The sequence below is a fragment of the Phyllostomus hastatus genome, unplaced genomic scaffold (genome assembly GCF_019186645.2).
Source record: "Phyllostomus hastatus isolate PE091 unplaced genomic scaffold, TTU_PhHast_1.1 phas_scaffold_55, whole genome shotgun sequence".
Taxonomy (NCBI): domain Eukaryota; kingdom Metazoa; phylum Chordata; class Mammalia; order Chiroptera; family Phyllostomidae; genus Phyllostomus; species Phyllostomus hastatus.
In genome coordinates this window covers 7,377,957-7,402,588 of record NW_025334035.1, presented here as the reverse complement: position 1 = coordinate 7,402,588, position 24,632 = coordinate 7,377,957, and the positions used below count along the sequence as shown (strand labels likewise).

General features: G+C 41.1%; 1 protein-coding gene across 2 annotated transcripts in view; it reads right to left on the bottom strand.

Annotated features, from left to right (window-relative positions):
* The window catches only part of DNAH9 (dynein axonemal heavy chain 9), a 336,893-nt gene that overhangs the window by 231,089 nt on the left and 81,172 nt on the right, over positions 1–24,632 (bottom strand). For both annotated transcript variants that reach the window (XM_045824289.1, XM_045824290.1), the window contains exons 21-27: positions 23,355–23,485; positions 22,947–23,073; positions 18,165–18,317; positions 16,771–16,896; positions 14,377–14,616; positions 13,897–14,057; positions 561–717 (exon numbers count right to left, since the gene is read on the bottom strand). In XM_045824289.1, coding sequence (XP_045680245.1) covers positions 561–717; positions 13,897–14,057; positions 14,377–14,616; positions 16,771–16,896; positions 18,165–18,317; positions 22,947–23,073; positions 23,355–23,485 — 1,095 coding nt within the window. The remainder of the gene's footprint in view (positions 1–560; positions 718–13,896; positions 14,058–14,376; positions 14,617–16,770; positions 16,897–18,164; positions 18,318–22,946; positions 23,074–23,354; positions 23,486–24,632) is intronic.

Here is a 24,632-nt window from a genome sequence, read left to right as displayed (position 1 = left end):
GGAGTGCCCTGAAAGAAGAACATGAGCCTCACATTGTCTTGTATGGGCATCTCTTGCTAGGAGTAGGGGTTGATCTGGTCTGTCTTTAGAAGGCTCACCTGCCCTTATGGGACATTTTACCCTTGTGGATATTCTGGGGGAAATGACCATTTTTACAGAAGAGCACAGATATGATTTTTATGTTATCTTTATTTTAATAAGATGTTATATTAGCCACTCCCAAGCCTTTCTGTGGTCCTAGGTCAAATAGGGAATTTAGACCTTTGGATATATATTCAGCTTCTTCATTTTACAGATGATGAGAGGAAGATGCCAAAGGTGAATCAAAAAAGAACAGTATCTGTGGCTGCAAATCTCATCTGTGGAAGCAGATTCCATGGTGCTGAGGTTTACAAGGAGGTGAATAAGCTCCAGGAATCAAGGGTCCTGCATCTCCCATGAAGGTAGGAGCAGGGTCTCCCAACCTGGGCCTCTGTGCTGGGCCGGGGTGGCACGGATGAACCTGGTCCCTAGTCGGGGCTGCTGCCCAGTTCTGAGTTCCCCTGGGGTTGGGCCAGTACCTTGTAGTCCATCTGCTCCGAGCAGTTGAACACGTAGACCATGATGCCCAGAGCTCGGCCCAGGTCCTTGGTGGTCTCCGTCTTGCCTGTGCCTGCAGGCCCCGAGGGAGCGCCACTCATGGTCAGGTGCAGAGACTGGGTCAGAGTGATGTAGCACCTGGGGAGGGCAGAGGGGGCTGTCAGTACCACAGGTGGCCGGTGATGACCTCTGGCCCTGCCAGGGCCTTGTGAGACAGCTCTGGGAGGCTCAGGGAGGCCTCACGCGGCTTCTGTAAAGGAAACCCTAGAGCCCCCCACCCCACCCCACTACCGCCTGGTCCTCACAGTGCTATGGGAGAACTTTCTAAAGGGTCATCTGATCATGACAGTCCCTCCCTGAACGGTGCTGGTGGCTGTCTGCTTGGCCCTTCCCGGTCATGGCTCTGCCTCCCTCTCAGCTCATTTCTCAGTGCTTTCCTCTCCCCAGCCCAGTACTCCAGAGTCCATTCATGTGGAGATACTTTAGCTTGCTCAGTGCTATGGTCTGAATGTTTGTGTCCCCCGCAAACTCACAAATTCAAATCCTAACACCTGAAGACAATGATATTAGGAGGTGGAGCCACTGGGAGGTGAGTAGGTCATGAAGGGGGAGCCCTCATGAATGGAGAGCCTCAAAGAGGCTGTGGAGGGATCCCCTGCCCCACCACCACATGAGGACAAACCTAGCAGGAACCACCACCTAGGAGGCACAAGAGGACCCTCACAAGAATTTGACCACATTGGCATGCCGATTGTAGACTTCCCAACTTCCGGAACTGTGTTTATAAGGTGCCCAGTCTGTGCGGTTTTGCTCTAGCAGCCTGAATGGATTCAGATACCCAGACACACTAGGGCTGTGCTCATTCCTCCCTCCCTCTCCCATCCACCCTCAACCCTTCCAGTTACCTGGTCTTAGCCTTTGCCTCGCTGATGGCTACTCACCCCTTGGAGCTCATATTTGCCTTTATGTCACCCACTAAATATTCCCAGAACTCTTAACACTGGGGTGAGTGAGCAGAGATAACTCAGCAGAGCTCCTACTCCACTTAAACATATAATTGCATATAGTTAATGCTCATCTTTTATATGTATCTTAATAAGATACAGAAAGGTAGGGTTATGTCTTACTTATTGTTTCTCCTCCAGGAAGTAGCACATCCCCAGGCACACAGAGGACCTCATAACTTATCATAACTACTGACAGAACAAATAAACACATTCATGAATGAATGGGTCAGTCATTCAATCTGTTTAAGCCTCCTGTGACTATTTTTACTACTGACAATAAAATAAGCTCAGCTTTAAGCTTATTTTTGACACTTTAAAAAAAGGACTTATATTTCCATTTAGATTGAAATATGCTTTTGGGTAATGAGCACATGAAAAGATGCTCAAAATCATTGGTCATTAAGAAAATGCAAATTAAATCCACAATGAGATACCACAACACACCCACTAGGATGGCTATAATCAGAAAGACGGACAATAACAAACGTTGGCAAGGATGTGGAAAACTTGGAAACCTCACACATTACTAGTCGAAATGTGAAATGGTACAAACACTTCAGAAGACAGATGTGGCAGATTCCTAAAAAGTAAAAATAATTATCTTGTCCTAAGAATTTACCCAAAGGAAAAGAGAATTTGTGTGCATACAAACAAGCTCAGGCAGGAAGGTTCATAGCTGCAGTCTTTGTACACTAAGAAACTGAAAACAACCCAAGTGTCTACCAATAGTGAATTAAAAAACAAAATGATAGAGCCATGCAATGGAATATAGAGAAATGAAGTACTGGTACATGTTGCAACATGAACTCTAAAAGCATTCTGCTACGTGAAAGCAGTCAGATGCAAAAGATTCCATGTTATGTCATTTCATTTATGAAATGTCCAGAAAACCCAGAGACAGACATCAGGCCAGTGGCTTCCTGAAAGGGGGGTGGGGGTGAGGATGAGGACTGACTGCAAGTAGGGTGAAGGCGATGTTCTAAAATGAGACTGTGATGATGATTGTATGACCATCAATTTATTAAAAGTTATTGAATTGTACACTGAAGGATAAACTTTAAAGCATGTAAATTATTTCAATAAAGATGTTAAAAATGTGTCATTGGCCTAACATTTTTATACCTAGTAAATCAATATACAGGCTACCAACCTGTAGGTTGGGTGAGAGGAGTTATCTGAGGGGGTCTCTAAAATTTATTCTACTTCTTTCTGAATCTGATGCCTAGAGTTGACTAGAAACGCTGTGTCAATGTCTTTCATGCCAGGTGGTGCCTGGGTCTCCATTAGAACCAAAGTGGTTTTGAAAAGACTTGGAGTTCCCGAACTATTCTTTGATTGAGTGCACAATTTCCACATTACTTCAGCTTTTGAAAGTGAAACCCAGAAAGGCAGCATCCCCAGGAAGGGAGGAGAGGTGTGCAGAGTTACTGTTCCGCCTGGACTTTTCCTGTGTAATGGAATATGTTGACTCAGCTGCTCTGAGGGCATTGGCTGCGTTTAACCCCTGATGACTTGGCTCAAACAGTGGCCTCATTTTTCCCTGTCTCTGACCAAGCACCCATTGGAGTTGTGGATCAGTCAGGTGGGTCCCAAGGTGAGGTGAGGGTTAAGGTGAAAGCTGTGTCTCATCTCACCTTGCTCAGCCACTGCTACCATCTTTCAACACTTTTTTCCTGTCTCAAACATTTGTACTAGATCGTGACAAAGTCCTGTGTGTGGCCTTTACCACACCTGCCCTCCTGAGCTAAGTTCTGGCTCCAGATTGGCCCCTGTGCCTGTCACCTGTTCCAGCCTCAGCTTCTTCTAGAATGATGGGGGGGGGGGGTGTCTGCCAGATCTTTGGGCCTCCCTGGAGGAGAGTCAGCTGCCTGGACTGCTGGGATCCTGGCCCCCAGAAGCTTTCCTGCCTGCCCTCTCTGCCCCAAGGCCGCCTGCTCTGCCACACAGAGGGCTGTGCCACTCAGGCCTCTTCTCTCTGCAAGTGCAGGGCTTTCAAGGAACCAGGGAGTCCAGAAGCTCAAGGCTTCACAAAGATCAAATCCTCATAGAAAACCCAAGAATCTCTCCATAAAAGTCCTCAGAACTGGAGGTCAATCTCAAGTACCTACCGAGTTTCTGATGGTCTCCAGAAGCTGCTCTTGGGTGAAAATACTAAAATCTCTGTTTTTCCCACAATAATAGAACTCGAGAACTGAAAGTGATTTTTGAAATTAACTAATCCAATCCTTTATTTTGCAGATAGGTAGGCTGAGGTTCAGGAAAAGAAAGTGGGCTGTTTAAGTTCTAATAACTAAGGCAGGGATGGTGGGGCTTTAGCTTCAGCTATGAGAAAAACACAAAGAAAAGAAAGAAACTATTTATTTCCCTCTTCAGCATGATGGGTCACCACTATGCTCAGGTCACTGAGCCAGAGTAATGTCCTATTCCTTGGGAACGCACGCTCATGCCCTAAGACTCCATCTGTGGTTGTGTTAGCTTATTCACCTCTTTAATCCTCTAAGCCAACTGCTGCAATTGTACTCCTGTTCAAGGTAAGGGCTCTCTAGAGTCAGACAGAGTTCAAATCTTGCATCTACCATAAAGTGTTTGTGAAACCTGCCCCAGTTATTAAAACTTAGTGCTTTAAAAATGAACCCTGGCTGGTGTGGCTCAGTGGAATGAGCAGCGGCCTGCTCAACTAAAGGGTCACAGGTATCATTCTCAGCCAGGGCACATGCCTGGGTTGCAGGCCAGGTCCCCAGTAGGGGGCACGTGAGAGGCAAACAGACACTGATGTTTCTCTCCCTCCCTTTCTCCCTCCCCCTCTCTCTAAAAATAAATAAATAAAATCTTTAAAAAATGTGTTCTTGGGGACAATTGCACAGTATTTTCTTTGTATGTAGGAATTTAGATAAATATGCTGTGTCACAAACAATAGCAATTGTGAGAATGGCAAGGAATCCTTTAAGAAGAGCACTTGTCTAGCCAGCTAACCCTAATGTGGACATGGATCAGTTTAGTTTAGTTGCTCAAGTGTGGGAAGGGAGCCCAGAGGTTTGGCTCTTTAGCCGCACCAAGCTCTCCCAAATCCTTCAAATACGATCATGTGGCCTTTTCTTCCAGCAGTGCTTGGTTTATCATTTTAGAAGGCAGCCCCTTCCGCACTGGGCCACTTTTTATTGTTTGAAAGCCTTACTCATATCGAGCTGAAGTCTCTTTTGTTTTCTTTGGGCAAATGATTTCTATAGGCTTTGTTCTTATCTGCTCCACCAGGCTCTTGTGAGGAAAAGATGAGAAAAGAGGTAAGAAAATGCCTGGAAAAGTAGTTGATTCACTTTCAAGGTATTATTTTTATGATAATAAATATATAAAACATAGCTTTTCATTTTTTGATACATTTATTCAATTAACAGATTAAAGAAAATATCACATATACTGTACCTTGATTTCAGTTATGAATGGCTTCTGCTTATCCCAGAGAAGTGGTCTGGCTAATCCTAGAGTTGGTGGAATTGTAATTGGTTTGTATTTATTTTCTATTGCTGTGTAAAAAATTACCACACCCTAGGTGGCTTAAAACAACACTCATTCATATTCTCAGCTCCGTAGGTCAGAAGTCCAGGTGGCTTCTACTGAAGGTGTCAGAAGGCCAAAATCAAGGTATCACTTGGTGGAACTCCTGTCTGGACACTCTGGGAAGGAATCTGCTTCCAAGCTCATTTGTGATTTTGGTCCAATTAAGCTCCTACCAATTGTTGACTGAGATCCTCACTGCTTGCTGTTGGCAGCCCCTAGAGGCCATTCTACCATTCTTGTATATGGTTCCCTCCATCTTCAAAATCAGCCATCATCTGTCAAATTCTTCTCTTCACATCTCTCTGTGTTCCCCTTCTGCCTTCTGGTGGAATGATTATCTTGGGTCCACCTGAATAATTTTCCTTTTGCCATAAAGCAAAACATAATCACAAGAATGATATCCTATTTAAAGCTTTCACCCATAGTCAAAGGAGAGGAGATCATACAAGGAAAAGGGCCACTGGGGGTCATCATTAGAACTGTGGCCAACACACAGTTCAATAATCATAGCTGAGGAAGGACATGGATGCAGCAACATGTCTGGGGCAAGGCCGCTGTGGCATCACCAGGACTCAGGGTCCTGATGTTCACTCTTTATCAGTAACTTGAATTAAGAAGTAATTGATTATATGGAAGATAGACCAAAATTCTAAATAATTGTAGTAATCGAAAATGATGGGGTGGACCCAACAAAGTAAAACTTAAGAAAGATGAATGAAAATTAATCTTCTAAGCCTTGCATATATGCAGAAGGGGGGAAATATGGTTAGATGGTAGTTCACAGGAAAAAGACACAGGGTTTTTCATAGGTTTCAAGCTCAACATGAGAAACAGAATTCACTGAAGAACATCCGCAGCATCAACCTAAAACAAATCTGTCCCTATTATAATGCTTTAATTTTAAAATTTTGAAAGTTGTCCATTCTGAGCATAAATGCCCCAGTTCTAGAATCTATTCCTTATGCCATTTGGTTATGAGATCCTTCGTCACCAGGTGCTCATCTTTCCCTTTGCCCATCCTGGTTGGCAAATGTCTTTCTCCAAATGCGACAGGAAGAACTGAGGACAAGGGCTGACACATGGTCTCCCTAGCAAAATCAAAGCCACTCTCATCACTAACCTTGAGTAGCTACAGTTGTGCTTCATATTGTCTATGTCTCAAATATAGCTAGAAATTCTAGAGGTGGCTTGGCAAACTCAAGAGAATCAAGAATGAAATTCTTAGAATTATTAACACAGGGCTGTGGAAAGCAGAATAAAACATGCATTTACAAAAATCATTTTTCCTCCCATATACACAAGTGAAAAAAATGTTAAAGCTATAATAAAATTAAGCAATTATTTCTTAGCTACAACACCAAAAGCACAGTCCATAAAAGAAAAAAAACTGAGAAATTAGACCTCACCAAAAGACACTATTAAGACAATGAAAAGATAAGCAACAGACTAGGACAAAATATTTACAAACATATACACAATAGAATATATGCAAACATATATGCCAACAAAATATCAAAGAATTCTTACAACTCAGTAAGAAGACAGACAGACAAATTAAACAATAGGTAAAATATATGATGAGAGTACGACAAAGAAAATATACTAATGGCGAATAAGCACATGAATGGATACTCAGTATCCATATTAGGAAAGTGCAAGTTAAAATCTAAATGAGATACACTTCACATTCAGTAGAATAGCTAAAATAAACCAGAAAGACAATAAGAATATTGTTAAGGATGTGGAGAAGCAGGAACTCTCTTACATTGCTGGTGGGGATGTAAAATGATCCAGCCACTTTAGAAAATAGTTTGACAGTTTCTTACAAAGTTAACCATAAAATTGCCACACTACACAGAAATTCCTCCCCAGGTATCCACCCACGAGAAATGAAAACATATATCCACAGAAAGACACACAAATTTCACAGTAGCATTATTTATAATAGCCCCAAACCGGAAATAGCTTAAGACCCAAAGGTGTCCAACCCATGGCCCATGGGCTGCATGTGGCCCAGGATGGCTGTGAATGCAGTCAAATACAAACTCATAAATTTACTTAAAACATTATGAGATTTTTTGTGATTACACGTTGCAATGTATTTAATGTTTGGCCCAAGGCAATTCTTCTTTTTCCAGTGTGGCCCAGAGATGCCTAAAGGTTGGATGACCCAGGTCATCATAAACTGGTGACTAGATAGACAAAGTGTGGCACATCTCTGAAATGAAGTATTGTTCAGAAATGAAAAGGGATGAACTAGTGACACATGCTCTATCATGGATGAACCCCCAAAACATTGTACAAAATTAAAGAAGCCAGACACAAGGGATCACGTGTTGTATGGTTCCATTTATAAGACATGTTCAGGAGAGGCAAATCTATGGAGAACAGAAAATACAGTAGTGGTCACCTGGGGCTGGGTGGGGGTGAGGATTAACTGTGAACAGGCATGAGAGGTCTTACTGGGAGGGATGGAAATGTTGTGAAATTGATTCATGGTGATGGTTACACCACTTGGAAAAGTCACTAAAAGTCATTGAGTTGTATACTTGGAATGGATGAAATTTTTGGTATGTAAAATAACCTTCTATAAAGTTGCTCAGAAATATATGTATATATAAACAATCTTAATGAGCAAGAAAAATTTTCACAGGCCTAGATATAAGAATAAGAAATAATCAAAAACTATAAAAAGACACTTACAAACTTTTCTGATAAACATAATTGTAGGCATAAATTAGCAGAAACAAGTCACATTTTATAAAAATGGCTATTCTTTCAATAGTAACTAGAAGGTAAGTTTCACTAATTAAAACTCTAATCACTTATATTTTGGAACTTGGTAAAATAATTGAAGGTCATTTGAAAGGGGAAACAAAAAAGCTAAACAAAAAATAGGTAATGATGATAGATGATGTAGAACTTTCTATAAAAATATTACAATTCATGCCCTGACCAGTGTGGCTCAGTGGGTTGGGTATTTTTCCACAAAGCAAAAGGTCACTGGTTTGATCCCTGATCAGGGCACATGCCTGGGTTGCAGGTTTGATGCCCAGTTGGGCACATACAAGAGGCAGATGATTAATGTTTCTCTCTCACATTGATGCTTCTCTCCCTTTCTCCCTCCCTTCCCCTCTCTCTAGAAATAAATAAATGAAGTCTTTTAAAAATATATAATAATTCATCGTAAGTTATAATCATTAGGCAATATGGATTATAGATAAATTAACATACTGATGAAACAGAACAGATACTTTGAAGTAGTTTGATAGACTCAGAACTTTGAATGTGATAGGGGAAACATCACAAACCAAAGAGGGAAAGGACCCATTACTTATTTAAAAAATGTTGAACCCACTGGTACTTAAAATCAAATTATATGCTCTCTGAGACAGTTTTGGTGGGTTTTCCTTGCCTAGAATTCCACACTTTGGAGAGTCATCTCTCCTCCACACCATGAATTCTGATGGGGCTGTCAATCAAAGCATTTCCCACCCTCCCTGAGGGAGGTACAAGGCTCAGGTTGGATGAAATACTGATTTCATTGGTCACAGTGACTGGCTTAGAAGTGAGCACATGATCCAAACAGAGCCAATTCGAGTCCCTTTGAGGAATAATATGTACAGTGCTGGGAAAGAGAGGATCTGAATCAGAAGTCATAAGGGTGTAGGCATGGAGAGCATCTTTCCAGCCACATGAAGAAAATCTATGGGAGAAAGAAGTCAGGACTCAGGAGAAAGCAAAGGCAGATCTGAGAGTTCAAACCCTGGTGTTTCCCTGTTGAGACCAGGAGTGGATTCCACGGCAGCAAGCAGGACTCATTTCCCAGGCATGTGAGCTAAAATGCTTCTTTCTGTTCAAGTTAGTTTGAGCTTGACTTCTATCACTTATATCTGAAAATTTTTGGTAAAAACACTCACTTTACTCAACAGTGAAAAGGTTTACCAAAGAATTTAAAAAGGTTAAAGAAAAAAGTAAAACCAAATAAACAATCATAAAATAAGGTGAATATTAAACTGATCTTGAAATGGACAGAGACTTTTAAGTATAAAAGTACTAAAATGGGCAATGACAGTGACAAATTTTCCTTTCACATGAGAGGAAAATACGATAGCCAATAAATACATAAGAATGTTCAGGCCTGTGAGTAATCAAGGGCATCTAAATTAAAATGAGATACCATTTTGACATAGAATTAATAATATTTTAACAATAATACTTAATGTTGATGAGGATATTGTAAGATGAACACTCATAAACTGCTAGCAGGAGTGAGATAATTTTTTTCAAGAATAATTTAAAAGTATGTGTCATCTGATTATCCTGCTTTCTTGGAATCTTTCATGGGGAAATCATGAAAAATATAATAAATGTATTATATATAAGAGTGTTCATGACAGCTTTACTTTAATAGTAAAAGTTTAAATATAACTTAAATATTTCATTATATGTTACATAAATTATGAGATACTTATAAATAGAAGATAATTCAGCTATTAAAATGTTTTAGAAGAATATTTAGAAAATAAGCTCACAACATAATGTTATATAAAAAAGCAATCTGTGATAATTTAAACACAGCATGTGATTGCAATTTCAATTTTTCAAAATCTACATGTAGAAGTAAACAGAGTACATATTAACAATGATTATCCCTAGATGACTTATTTCTTTTGTTTACAGATGACTAAATTTCAATAAAAATATCAGATAAAACTTTTTTTAAGTGTAAGACATTTGCTAGCTGTGTCCTTTTCAGCAAATCACCTTTAACACTCTTGCATCAATTACACCTCCCCTACCTGCAGTAGTTCCTGAGAAATTAGGAGGTACTCAAAATGGGTAAGTGGTTGATTGAAACATTACTTAACACAGCACAGGGCTGGAGGGGGCGTTTGTGTGTGAAGGTGAAGGAAGGGTCATAAAGGGAGAGACCATGCAAAGGTGAAGCAACAACTTAGAATTGCTTTGTTCAGCCTGAAAAAAGCATTTCCATTTAGTTCTTCAACTTAGCATTGTGTCAAAGTCCTGCAACAATGGCTTAACCATTGTACCCACTTATATATTCAAGTCCCATCCATGCAGTGGGACACTCCAAAGAAACAGGCATAATCAGTCGGATGCACTGTAATGCGGGTGTGCTTTTAATGAATGTGCAAAGGTTGTACGGATCAATTGTCCATTTGATTAATTTCTCTGGCAGGAGAGAATTAAATGTACTTAAGCTATATACCGGCAAAAGCTGAATGCTCTTTAAAATGTGATTTTCTGTGGTAAGGCCAATTTTTTTCTGTGCAAAACATTTCTTGAGATAATAATGGAAGTCAATGAGAAAATGGAATTTGCCGCATAAATATTCACAACACCATACTTTGTCAGAAAGCATCTAATGTGCAAAACAAGGTCAAGGTCTGTATAGTATGTACCATTATTTGCAGCAAACCTTCCTTTCAGGTTCTTATTATTTCATAGAAGAGGTGATAAATGCCTACTTTAGAAATAATTCATTGTCAAAGCCTCACCCTTTCCCTCTATAGGGCATTTAGCTTTAGCATGCTAGAGACTTGTAAGTGCAAAAGAGGTAATTATCTTCTTTAACTCCTTGGCAGGTGTGAAGCCCCAGGGAAAAGTCATGTACTTTTTATCACTGGGAATGACATTACCTGCTAAGTCATGGAAAGGAGGGAACTCCAAAGTCTCAGAAACCATCTTACTGCATTCAGTCAAGGAGTATTTCTTAAATGCTATTAGTTGCCAGACACGGTGTTTACCCTGGGTGTAGAGCAGTGGGCAAATCAAAGTCAACGTTATCATAGAACATACACTCTAGAGTCAGAGACAGACATTCATTAAATTGCTCAAGTATAGAATAGCTTCATTATTCTGTTCCGGGTGATATAAATTCCTAAACTCTTAGATTATATTCCAGAGCAGGCAAAAATGAACACTGAAAAAGAGAACATTGTACCAGATTTGCTCTCTGTGGAGGGTAGCTGTCTTGCTGAGGATAACCACAAAGATGGAGAAACATGAGAGGGCCCACTCTGCATAAAGCTGGGGTGGGAAAACTTTTTCTTCAAGCCACATTGAATGATTCCCTCCCACTGATGGAGCCCAAGTCAAGCCCAAGTCAAACCTTGAGGATGCCAAGAGCCCCACAGCTGTTGCTGCTGCTTTTATTGTCCCAGCTACAGAGGAATCTGTTCTCCTGGGGACAGACTAGTCTGCCTTGGACCCTAATCTGGGGCAGGGAGGAGGGGCAGTCCCCAGCTAAAAGCAGAAGACAGAGAAATATCGCTCCTCACATGATCTTCTGGCCCTGTCGCCTTCTTCAGGAGCCAAGGCATAGACAAGTCCTGCATGGATCCCTCCTCTGAGTCAGCCTCCTCTCCTTGATTCTGTCTGTTCTTAGTCTTCAACATTCAACCACCATTCATTTATTTGACAGATATTAATTCAACATCTTCTAGGTACTGGGGACATAGCAACAAACCAAACACACAAAGGTCTCTGATGACCGAGTTTACATTCCAGAAGGGAGTGCAGCCAGTGAGCAAGCGAGGTCATGTCAGAATGTGGGGAAAAGCTAGCAGAATGGTAGATGGGGGTGACTGCTGAGTGTGCACATGTGTGTCTGTGTGCGAGGCATGAAGGGCTGTCTTTTACGGACAGTGTTCATAGAAGTTCTCCTCAGAACTGAGCATAGATCTAAATGGTGAGAGGGTGACAGTGGAACAGAGAGCATGGAGAAGGACATTCCAGGCAATGGGAACAGCTCATGCAAAAGGCTCGAGGTTGGAATGAACTTAAACGAATCAGGAACAGAAGGGAGGTTGTTGTGGCTAGAGCAGGTGATAGGAATTACTAGGTCCCATGAGGAATTCAGATTTCAGTCTCAGTGCATAGGGGAGTGATGAAAGACAGTGATGTGACCTCCACAGGTTTCCCCCCAAAAGAGTAAATGGGGTATGGTTTGGGTGGGACTCTGGATGGGATCTTAACAGAATAGGTAGGAAAATTAATTTAAAAAGTGAAAAGCATGGAGGGAGAAAAACCATGAGGTCCTGCTGTTTGGATGATGTTTGGATTTCCCACTACTCTGGACTTCCCACATCTTAGTCACTCCGTGAGCACAGTGATTACAATTTAACTAAACATTATTTGGAACTACACCTGAGAATTTAACCAGAATACATGCAATTATGACACTTAAAATACACAGAGAGAAAAGTAAAAGATGGCACAGATTCTATTTGGCCATTTTGTCCTTCAAAACTTCCGACAATCTCTTCATTACCTACAAGTCACTTATTCAGGGTAACCAGTCATTCAGACATACAATTCTTTGGAGAAGAGATTCAGTGTTCAGTGGAATTGTAAGTGGAAAGGGCACTAGTTCTTAGCAGAATTTACAGAAATCTGAGCAAAATTAAAGTATCATTTCTCACATGGGCCATGACTTTATTCCCCTGTCCTTTCTTTCCTTTGCCGTGTTCTGACATTGAATAAATCTTCATAAAATACAGTTTTCATCATTTCACTCTGATGAAAAATTTTCAACAGTTCATCACTACCTACTGGATTAAAAATGTATTCTTCCACTTATAGTCTGACTCTTACCCCTTTTCCCAGCCTTACGAGCAACTATCAAGAGTTTGCCTTCTCTTCCAGGTACATGTCTATAGTTTTCCCATTTCCATGATTTTGCCCACAAAATTTTCTGTTCTAGAATGCTTATTACTTCTTTACCTTTTGGGGATCCCAGACCACTTGAACAATTGTGGAGTGCTATAGATCCTCTCAACAGAAAAAGTGGCACACACAGATTTATATACAATTTCATGATACCCCAATAGTTCTACAACCTACTGAAATCTGATTGAAATCCTACACATCCTTCAAGGTCCAGAACAGATAACAGCTTGTCCTGAAGCTACCAATCCTCTTCTTCCCACAGTGGGTGAGACCCTTTGTGCTCAGATGGCTTCCGCTGGTAAGTCACTGGCTTAGAAATATTGTAGCACATGGCTTTGAGCCCATTTGATACTACGACCTTGCATGTTTCCCTCTTGTGCTATTTAAATTGTTATCTACATAGGTCTTATTTCCCTCACTAGAATTGAAGTTTAAGGGCAAGAAATGTTTAGTCATTTGCAGTCACTAACTCAGTGTCTGGCATGAACTCACTCATAAATGAATTAATATGAATGGCAGAGAGTATTGTTCCCTAAAAAACTGTAAGCTCCTGATTGTAGGAAGCACCTTGCTTCTATCTTCGTATTCCCAGAGTGAGAGGTGCTGAATAAATGTGCCAATTAGTTAATAAGAAAATAGTAATAAGGATCATTGGCTGGAACACTTATATACACTAAGCTTCTTATAAGCATTGCTGTTTTTTTATCCTTTCAAAACTCAGGTGAGGCATGTCTCTACCTCCATTTCACAGGGGAGGAAACCAAAAATAAGGTCAAGTTTTTCATGGTCAAACAGGTGGTATGCATTAGAACTGGTGTTAGAAAGTGAATGTGTATGAGTGCTTAGTAATGTCTCAAAAAGTCACGGCTCATTGATTTGCTCTGTGGTTTGTTCTTTCCGTTTTATTTTACATCTCTCGTGCTAAGTCAAGCCCTCCCTCTGCAACTCTGTGAGCAAATACCCAGTGACAGTGGCCTTGATCCTGGATGGCCACTGGATGGCCACTGGATGGCCTGAGCCAGACAGCAGCTTTCCATCAATGGCTGATGCCAGCACTCACCTGTCTGTCAGAGGTGTGATTACAAGGCGAGGTGTATTTCCCAGGTACTCATAGGAATACAGAAACTGGGCATCACAGATGTTGGCAAAGCAGTGTTTGGCCTCATCATCCCAACGATGCCGCAGCTGGGACAACCAGAGAAAGGCCTGTGCATTGTCTACCTAAAGACAGAGTGGCAGAGCAGGTGGGTAAAACACAGTGTGCAGCAGGTAGCAGGTGCTCCTAGCCTCATGACACGCAGGGTTCTGAATGACTTGGGTGTTGCCTGCCAATTAAGAGTATAGCACACAGTTCCTTCCTCAGTCCAGAAAGCATGAGCTGCTGGGATTGCACTGTTTTCATGGGGGGTTTAAAAGATTGGAGCAGGCACCATGACCTTTTCCCAGCTCTCTGACCAGTTTTGACCATATATGAGCTTCTTCCTAACCCCAATATCTGTGTGCTCACAAAGAGGGACACTCCTGAGTGGTCAGGACTCACCTTCTGAGCAATCATCTTGGCCACCACATCCCGGGCATGCACATCGATGGTGCATATGGTCATGATCTTCTGCCGGTCCCCCTTGGAGAGCGGGCCAATTAACATGCTGATGAGGGTTTTGAGCTGGGCCACTTGCTTCTTGTGATAGTCTTTCATGGCGCTCTCATAGCCTTCTTCCAGCCTGGCAAAGGCCATGCCCACCTCCATGGTCCACCAGATCTGAGTACAGGTCAGGGCCACCTGGGGCACCGAGAGTCACTTAGGAAAACCATTACCAGGACTGTCTCCAAAGCCAGTCCACTCACCACACTGAAAGGACTCAGAACAGAATTGTGTGAGGGAATTGTGCTGCTGTCCTGCCCTCTCCCAGCAGCATGGATTAAGTAGTCACCTGCTTATAAGTCCTTGGAGCTGGGACATGGTGCCAGCACAGTGGGGAAAGTACTTTCTGCTCTTGAACAATGTAATATTTGGTTGAGAACAACAAAAGACTTCCTCTGGTCAATGTCAGTGGCTTCTAGAAATTGCTACTCACCATTCCATTTTGCAGCATCTTCCCTGAGCTTTGGGGGAAAACAATATGTTGATTGAACATCTCAACTACATTCAGTCTTTGCTCTGTTATTCTAGAACCTCTTGTGGTCTGAGTATTCTTGTTTAGTGAGCTACTGCTGGTCATTTGTGGCCTATTTTTGCTTGTCCATAGTACATTCACTACATTTTTTATGTTTTTTAAACCTATCACATTGAAAGGCCTACTCTTGAAGATCAAGTTGAATTATATCAAAATTCAATGTGGTAGTATGCTTTGCATTTTTCAGAAATTCAAAATAAACAGATGGGAAAAGCAATCCAAATGAGTATTTTTTCTGTTTATTCAGAAACTTATATGAAAAAATGTGTAAGTTTGGTTATTTGTGGTGAATTTAGATCCATTGATCACCTGTTGGGTCATTTGGTCTGTAAGACACTGTTCCAGATGATACCTGTTACAATAGTAGGAGGCAACCAATTTTCTTGCCTCAAAATTCTGATCCCATCTGATCTTTTGTTAAAGATCTTGATGGGATGTGAATGTGATGTGCCAACTGTACTGTGCAAAAATACTGCTCCCTTCATGCTCTGCTGACTTATCTCTCTTCTTACTAATTGCTGTCAACACTTTCCCAACTTTTTCTCACTTTCCAAATTCCTACAATGTGGCCTCTTCCCTACCACTCCACTGAAATGGTCTTGTCAAGTTCATGGACATTCCTCAGCCTCTTTATTTTGCTTGATCTCTTAGAAAGGCATAGCATAATTAGCTTCTCACCTGCTATTAGCAGTTTCTATTTTGGTTTCCATGATATTGTTTCTGGGCTTTCCTCCTATCTAAAAAGGTACCATTTGTCATTTTGTTTCACTGCCTCCTCCTTGCCTACTCAGCCTCTAAATGATGCTCAAGGGTTTGTTCTACATTTTCATCTCAGTCTACATATCTTCCAAGAACAACCTTACCTACGCCTGTAACTGAAATTATCACCAAACATCTGCAACCCCCAAATATACCAACACTAGTACTATAGCCACCAAAAGGGGAAGGGAGGAGGGGTATATTGCAGCTAGAGCCATTTGTGAACATTCAAATTGGTTCTCCCCTCTTATTGCGCTCTTGAGGACACTCTAACGGATTCAGACATGTCTTAGAATCAAGTCAGACTCCCTAACATGTTTTATAAGAACTGGCTTCTAGTTTCCTCTCCAGAATCCATCTGCTGACTTTTGTTGCCTCTACCCATTACTGTAGCTTCAGCCACATTCCATTCCTCTCAACTTCTTCAACACATTGTGCTCTCCCTTGCTGCTGAGGCTTTGTCCATGCTTTTCCCCATACATAGTTGTTCTTTTCTTCCATCGTTAACTTGTAAACTCCTATTTCAAATCTCAATTTAAATATCATATCCTCAGAGAGGTGGTCCCTATACCCACTATCTAGCCATATGTCCCCAGAGTACCCTGAGCCTCTTTTATTATTACACTGGCATAAGAAACACCAGTCTGTAAAGTCCAGCAGGGCAGGTTTATTGTCTTGTTTGCTTCTGGTGTCTCCTGTACTCAGCAAAGAACTTGGCACAAAGTAGTCAGGGTCAATGAGTTGAACTGGTTAATACATTGCCTCCCTACTATAGCCAATGAGGGTAAAAATAAACAATGCTTCGTTTTCAAAGGTTTTGGTTAAATTAAGTCATGGCTGACGATTCTCTTACTCACTCTTGCTGACCCTTTGTAGACACACTTCTCCTGACTGTGAAGCAAGTAGTGAGTTTGATGTCTGGTAACCCTGAAGGCTGAATAGGGTCCCTGAGAAAGCCTGGTGGAGGATGGGGGCTGTGAAGGTCCTGGATAGGAGAATACCTGAGCTGGGTAGTCAAAGAGCCACTGTTCTCTTGGCTTTTCTTCATAGGCAGTCACACCTTCTGCCATCTCATGCCTTATGGTAGCCTTCATATGGACAAGCACATGGTTCAACCATATTTCTACCTGGAAGAAGAATTCCTGATTAGATCCTGGGTTCCTAAGAGGATATAATCTGTAGTACATGTTTTCTACTCAGCCTGAGGGAGAGAAGAAAGTGGAGCCTAGGCCTGATGTATAGCCCAAAGGGCAGCCACAGGCACAGGAGATATTTCATTTGTATAACCCAGGACAGTGATAGATGAGAACCAGGCTTAACTACCAACAGGTAGGTGCATCATTTGGAATATACAGGACTGAGCAGCAGGTTAAGGGGATTGGGCAGTGGTGGTGGGGGGAGGGCTGTAATCCTGAGTTCATCAGGGAAATCCTAATTTGGGGTGAGGTAGGTATAAGTAAGTCATTGGATTCTCATGACCTTGTCCATTGTCCATGCTGAGGATGGACTTGTAAGTCAGGATTATGTTCTCTAACTACATGCTCTCTAGGTCTACAGAAAGAATACATCCTGAACCAAACCCTGGGTTCCTCTCATGAAACTGAGAATCTCTGATTCTTTTCAGTACTAGAATTGCTTTTCAAGATACATGTGGATGAAGGTGGAACTTTACAAAAGATATTTTCTCCTGGTGTTACTTTGGACTAGATAAGAACCCTCAGGAACAATGCTTTGTTGGATCATTGAGAATAATGTACAAAGAAGGGATTATATCTTAGTGACAATGGTGAACTGAAGAATGGGAAGGATATTTAAAGAGAGTTGTCTATATTTTGTGTTTGTTGAATTATACACAGAAGAGTTGGAGGGAGTGGTTCTTGGAAACAGATGGTAGTTGGCTCACCAAGGGGTAGGGCTGTGAGAGGAAATGACTCTGATGGGGAGATGTGTTCAGAGAAGTGATATCTCAGGGAAATGGTTGATTTTAAAGGGTATTTTCTCCTGGAGAAGATGTTGGTGTTCCTGAATCCTGTATGGGTTTCTCCAGGGCTGCATGTTAAGTCTCCTGACACTGCTAATCATTTAAACTCCTTCTCTCATCAACTCAGGGAGTTGTTTGTGTGCATTTGATTCCTCTCTGTATAGGCCCTTGGTTGAGGAAGATATATGAATATTGACACATGTCCTTCCCAGAGAGAAGGAAGCAGGCACTAGAAGCTGCTCCAAAGTTGGATCAAGTCAATGGGAGCTGGGAGACCCAGGGCACAGACAGCAGTTCTGGCCCAGGGTCAAAAAGGCCACCCTGAGGGCTGATGCTGACTCTCTGAATGCAAATTCTCTGAATGCAGATACTTGAGAGAGAAAGGCATAAGGAGGAAAAAGGACTCCACATTACCTGGCCACTGCAGTCACAGGGCTTACTGAAGGCCACATACTCATTTTCCTTACTGTACATGCCAAGACTTATCTTGGTTGGCTTCTCACTGGTATCCAGATGGAACTGCATCTTGGCCATATTGTCAAAGAGTTTGGAAAGATGGTGTTGAACCTGTAAAAGGAAACCATGCCAAAGAATTGGTGAGTATATGCAGGAGTAAGTATTAGTATGGTTAAAGGTCTAGCATGTGATGGCTATTAGAGTGTTGGGTACCAAACATTTGAAGGAAGCTTGTGGGAACAATGGTAATGTGAGGATAGGAACCTACAAAATAGGGTAGAAGTGGCCACAAGAACATGACTAGTGGGAAGTATACATGAGTTACAAACGAATGAAGCCAACAAAGTTTGGTTAATATCTGCATGATCTACTACAGATGGGAACAGATTAGAGAAGAAATGATGATTAATTCATAAACCCTCTCCCTAAGAAAATATTGCTGTGTAGCATGACAGAGGCCTAGCCTAGTCTGCAGAACAGTGCTAACTCGCCATAATCTGGAGCCTGTGGAAGAAGTCACCCACTTGTTGGAAGTGCTTTGGTGTAGCAGACCAACATCTGCAGGGTCCAAAGCAGGGCAGGCATGCTTATTCCAAGCAGAAAGCCTGGTTGTGCCAGGCTTCTCCTTAGCATGTATCTCACAATACAAAGGTCCTTCACAAGGATGCCTCAGGCATATTCTCCAGAAGGGATGTTAGACAGAGCCACACTGTGGTCCTGCGCTGAGGGAAACAGCAGGCTAAAGATGAAACAATAAACAGAAAATTGTTCTCTGATAGAGATTTTTGAAGGGTAATGTCCTTCATGCTGCTGGTACCCTGAGTGTAGTTTTTAATTTACAATACCCAACTCTCTAGCGTATGAGACAAGATGAAAACTAAAACTTTCAAGTATTTAGGTAAACTGAAGGTTTTCAAGATCACAGTGACTTTGGACGAATATCTTGATGGGATGAACCTTTCTTTTTTTTTTTTAAAGGTTTCCAGTTTCATTCTCTCTCTTTTTGTTTAATTTATTTATTTTTAGAGAGGGAAGGGAGAGAGAAAGAGAGAGAGAGAGAGAGAAACATCAATGTGCGGTTGCTGGGGGCCATGGCCTGCAACCTAGACATGTGCCCTGACTGGGAATTGAACCTGCGATGCTTTGGTTGGCAGCTCGAGCTCAATCCACTGAGCTACACCGGCCAGGGAATGATGAACCTTTCTTAATCCAAGAATAAATAACAGATTAAACAAACAAACAAACAAACAAACAAACAAATAACTTGGGACCTATGAAATTATCTTACAACTTAAAAGGAGAAACAGAACTCAAAATATAGAGTAAGGTTGTGTGCATATGTGTGGGTGTATGAAGCTTTAATGAAGGAAAAAAATAATTGTGAAAAAGATTACCTTGTACTGTTTTCAGTCAAGTAAAAGACACAGGAGCTCTACAAAATGTGAGATGGAAGATAAAATGAGATGGTAGAGGTAGAAAAGTAAAGTGAGGCAACCAACAAATGGCAGCACAGTTTGTAACAGCATTAGCAATACTGAAGGTCTGATTAACACAAGCTAATTAAATAGGGTGGATAAACATTTTTTTTAATTTTACTTATTTACTTTTAGAGAGAGAAGGGAGGGAGATAGAGAGAGAGAGAGAAACATCAATGTGTGGTTGCTGGGGGTCATGGCCTGCAACCCAGGTATATACCCTGACTGGGAATCGAACCTGCGACACTTTGGTTCGCAACCTGCGCTCAATCCACTGAGCTACCCCAGCCAGGGCTAGGGTGGATAAACTTGAGAAACTATTGCAGAATGCCAAGGAGGAGGACTAAGAGATAAAAATATGTATGGAATATATAAATATTTGAAAATATGAATGAATACATAAAGGTAATGTATATAGCACAGAGAAAAGAGAATCTCAGATACAAAAGTATGATGAACCCAAAGGGAAAATTATCCAGATAAATGCAATAGAAATATTAAATGCTTACTAAAGAAAACTTTTTCAAGATAATGAGTCTTGGTTTTAAGGTAGGGAAAAAACCTCATATGTGTTGAAAAATTAATAAGATAAAGTATCTAAACATACACATATTTTCTAAAATTAAAATGTAATTTAAATTTTTATCTCATAGAGATTCAGATAGAGAGAAATACGGCTGCCAAGAAAGGTTTAAAAAAACGTAGCAGGCAGGCTGGCCTCAGATGACTTTGCTGTAACAAGAAACAGCAGAGCTGAGCCTGCAGGGACTTGGGGGAATTTGCTGTCGCTCGTGAATTCCAACCCAACCATTCAATCAGTCATATGTGAAAACTAGACTGAGTCACAGATGTAGAGGGAATTGGGGATTGTTCTATTATGCCTTATCTCTTGGGTGGGAGGTGTGGAAAAATACAGGTTTACTCAAACCAAAAATTTAATAATGAGTATATTGTTTATAAAAGTTACAGAAGTTCTGGCAATGATTTTTGATTCCCTACTATACATAGAATTAATTAAGATATAGTTATAAAACAGAATTTTAATGTGATTAAATATTTCAGCTCCACTGTGCCTGGGCTACTTTGGAAATATTTTAATCTATAGGAAAAAGAAGAGAAGGTCTATAATTATCAGGATTAACCTTTATTTAGTATCTTCTTCTTATCAAAAAATTTCACTAAGTTGCAAATCAATGACGAAGATAGAAACTCAGGCATTGGAGCCATGTTCTGGCTCTGCTCGTCCACTGCTGGTGGTGATGTGGAAGGATATGATTGCTACAAAGGAGAATGGGACAAACCTACCAAGACCACTTATCATTCACCCTTGGACCCAGCGATCTTACTTCTGGGAATTTACCTGGAAGATAAACCTCTAATAATACAAGGCTCAGAGTTACTCAGTGCTGCATTATGTGTGATTGCAAAATAGTATAAACAACTTATAACCAAACTATGGCATATTGGTCCATGGAGTATGATGCAGATGTAAACATAGAGAGGACATCTTTAAATCAATATGGAGTAATTTCCAGGATATATAACTAAGTTTTTTTTTTTTAAAGCATGCTACCTTTGGTGTAAGAAAGAAAGGGAAATAAGAAAATGTACATGTACAAATGTAAATTACATTGCTTATTTTAGCAAATATAAACATAGGAAAAGTAAACCCCAAATGAATGGATTTGGTTGCGTCTAGGGGGTAAAGGGGAGGTGGGGATGACATGGAAGGATGGGGAAGGAGTGACACCTCCCATCTTTGTGCAACAGTTGACTTTTATAATTTGATGTATTCAAAAAGTCAAATTAACAAGGATGGGAGAACCTGAAAACTAAAAGTAAAGAGAACCCAACCGCACTTTGAATGAAGAACAAAATCACACTGAAGGAGAAAGAGAACTCATCTGAGTAGCTTCTGAACAAAGTATTTCACTGTATATATCCTCTGTCTAAAGGAAAATAAGAGAGCTACAAACAAATCTTGAACCCTCCCTTGGGAGAGAAGGGAGGAAAGCCAAGGGAACACACAGTGGAGACATATCCCTCCCTCCTCTCAATCACTTGCACTCAGACTCTGATCAAGAGCAGTGGATCTCAAAGTGCAGTCCTCAACCAGCAGCCTCATTTGGGAAATCCTTAGAAATGCAAATTCATACCTACTGATCCAAATGCACTGTGGGTAGGACCTAGGAAGCTATTTCAATAGGCCTCCCAGGAGATTCTGACACACTCTCAAGTCTGAGACCCACTTACTATAGCTCCGAACTAGCTCTGAATACCAACAGTGCTTCAATTAGTTACTTTAATATTTAAAAATCTTGTAACACTGTTGGCTTCTTCTATTTTACAGATAGAAAAGTTTGTTTCAAAGGAGCAATGTGCACAAACTATATGGCTAATAAGGAGCTAGAACAGGCAATAGAAACCAAAGTTTGGGCTTCTTATATGCAACCTTTCCACTAAACCACCCCAAAGTTGAGTTAATATAACTTCTGTCTTTCCCCATGGAAGTTCCTCTGCAGGCATTTGTTTTTGTTTTTACTTTAGTTTTTTAATTTTCATTGTTGTTCAAGTACAGTTGTCTCCATTTCCCCCCACCCCTCCCTACTGCCCCACCCATCCCTACCTCCCATCCTCAATCCTATGCCCCTTTGGTTTTGCCCATGCATCCTTTATACATGTTCCTTGATGACCTTTCCCCTGCCCACCCCCACCCCATTATCCCCTACCCTCTCCTCTCTGGTTATTGTCAGTTTGTTTTTTTATTTCGATGTCTCTGGTTATATTTTGCTTGCTTGTTTGTTTTGTTGGAAGCAACCTAAGTACCCATCAGTAAATGAGTGGATCAAAAAACTATGGTACAGTTACACAACAGAATACCACATAGCAGAAGGAAAGAAGGAGCTCCCACCCATGGAAGTTTTTAGCTGTAAATTTTGACTGCTACTGACTGCATCACCCTTCAGAATTAGGTCACAACTATCCCCTGTGAAGGCCTAGCCCCTTCCATTTTGCCATCCTCAAAGCTTCTCCAGTTCTACTCTAGGGAGTAAGAGCCACTGATAGCACTGATGGGTTGGAGGGCATCCTGAGAAGCAGTGATGGTGAGAAGGAAGCAGCTTTGAGGTTAGGGACAATGCTGGGGGAGCACAGGACTGAAGTGTGCATACTACCTGAGAGAGAAATCATAGTGGGGAGTCAAAACTCTCCTGCTGGGAGCTCTTCATGCCTCCCAGATGTTTCTACAAGCCTTCCTTTGGCTTACCTGTAGTGGAGCTGTGCCGTTGGAAAGGATATCTAGCAGATCAGAAGAGGAGAGAAAGTAAAACCGAGGGAAGGCAAGCCTTTTGGTATCCAGGTACTCTGCCAGGGCCTTCTCACACAAGTGCAACCTAAGAGCACAAACACAGAACTTCCTAAGTTTGCCAACACTCCTAGGTACATACACATTACCTGCATGCAAAAACATGCAATATATAGACTACATGCAAAAATCAGAGCAGGGGTATTTGCAAACATATGCACTAATACACTTCCATCAGAATAAACACCTGTAATAACACCCCATGTCACCCAACCTACAGTGAAGCCAAAGCACACACAAACACACACCCTCACCCCCTTGGGCAGTGAAACAAAGGAAGGGTCTCAGGAATGGCAAGCAAGGCATCACCTGCTCTGAATATCTTCCAGTTGTTCATAAAGACCTGACTTGTTGGTGGCTTCCACTACATTTGGAGTTTTCTGAGCATAATAAGCTAGCTCCTTAAAGTCAATGTCAATTCCTTCAAATCGTTCAGAATCCTATAAATAAAAATGTGGGAAAAAATTAACTATCACTCCTCTTAATTCCAAGAAGCTCCCCTTACATAGCAAGTCAGAACAAAACCCTGTTTTTAGGTTGTCCTAAGGCTCCAAGAAAGAAATATCTTTAGCTTAAAACAGCAGTTCTTAAACTTTTTGGTCTTAAAACCCCCTTAACATAAAAAGAAATTGTTGGAGCACAAAGAGCTAAAGCTTTTTGTAAGTAGGTAATATTACACCTGTCAGTATATCTCCTATATTAGAAACTATAAGAATTTCAAAGTTTAGAAATTATGAAAGTATTTGTTAATTCATTTAAAGTAACAACATTTACTAATTATGAGAGTGGTATGTATGTATCCAAAATAATTGTATTTTTCAAAACATAATAACTTAGAGAAAAAAAGTAGCATTGTTTTACTTTTGTTTTCAAATATTTGTCATGTCATTTCTGGTTTAGAAGATGGCCAGCTTCTCTTCTCTGCTTCTGTGTTCAGTCTGTCGTGATATCACCTGTCATGTAGCCTCAGGAAACTCCACTGGGCGCTCATGGAAGAATGAGCATGAAAAGGCAAGTAACATTTCAGATTTTTATTGAGATAGGCTTGTCCTTGAGGATCCCCTGAAAAGGTCTCAGGGACCACTCAGGGATCACTGATCCACACTTTGAGAGTGGTTGGCATTAAACACACTGGATCCAGTGTTTTTTCTTGGGGCCATGCAGAATGTAACCAAGGTACATCTCTCTCCAACAAATGTGATGTCAAAATTAATGAGGTATCATTGTTTCCCCCAAACACACACACTCTCACAGTGCTGTTCAAATGTCTGAGACAATAATATATGATTGCAGAGTACTTTAGGCCAATGCCTGGCACCTGCTAAAAACTGTGGTACTATTATCACATAGCAACAATCATAATGGTGTGTGCTACACATGCTGTTTTAATCAACTTCCTGAAGTGGGTATTAGTATCAGTCCTAATAGGAGGAAACCAGGCCAGAGAGAGGTTAACTTGAACAAGGTCCACAGCTGTAAGTGGGAGAGTTAGGACTCAAGTCCACCAATGGCCCCAGACTGCCCAGGCCTCTGGAATCCATACCTCTCTCATAAGAAGATTTAAAAGCAAGAGGACAGGCTAAAGTA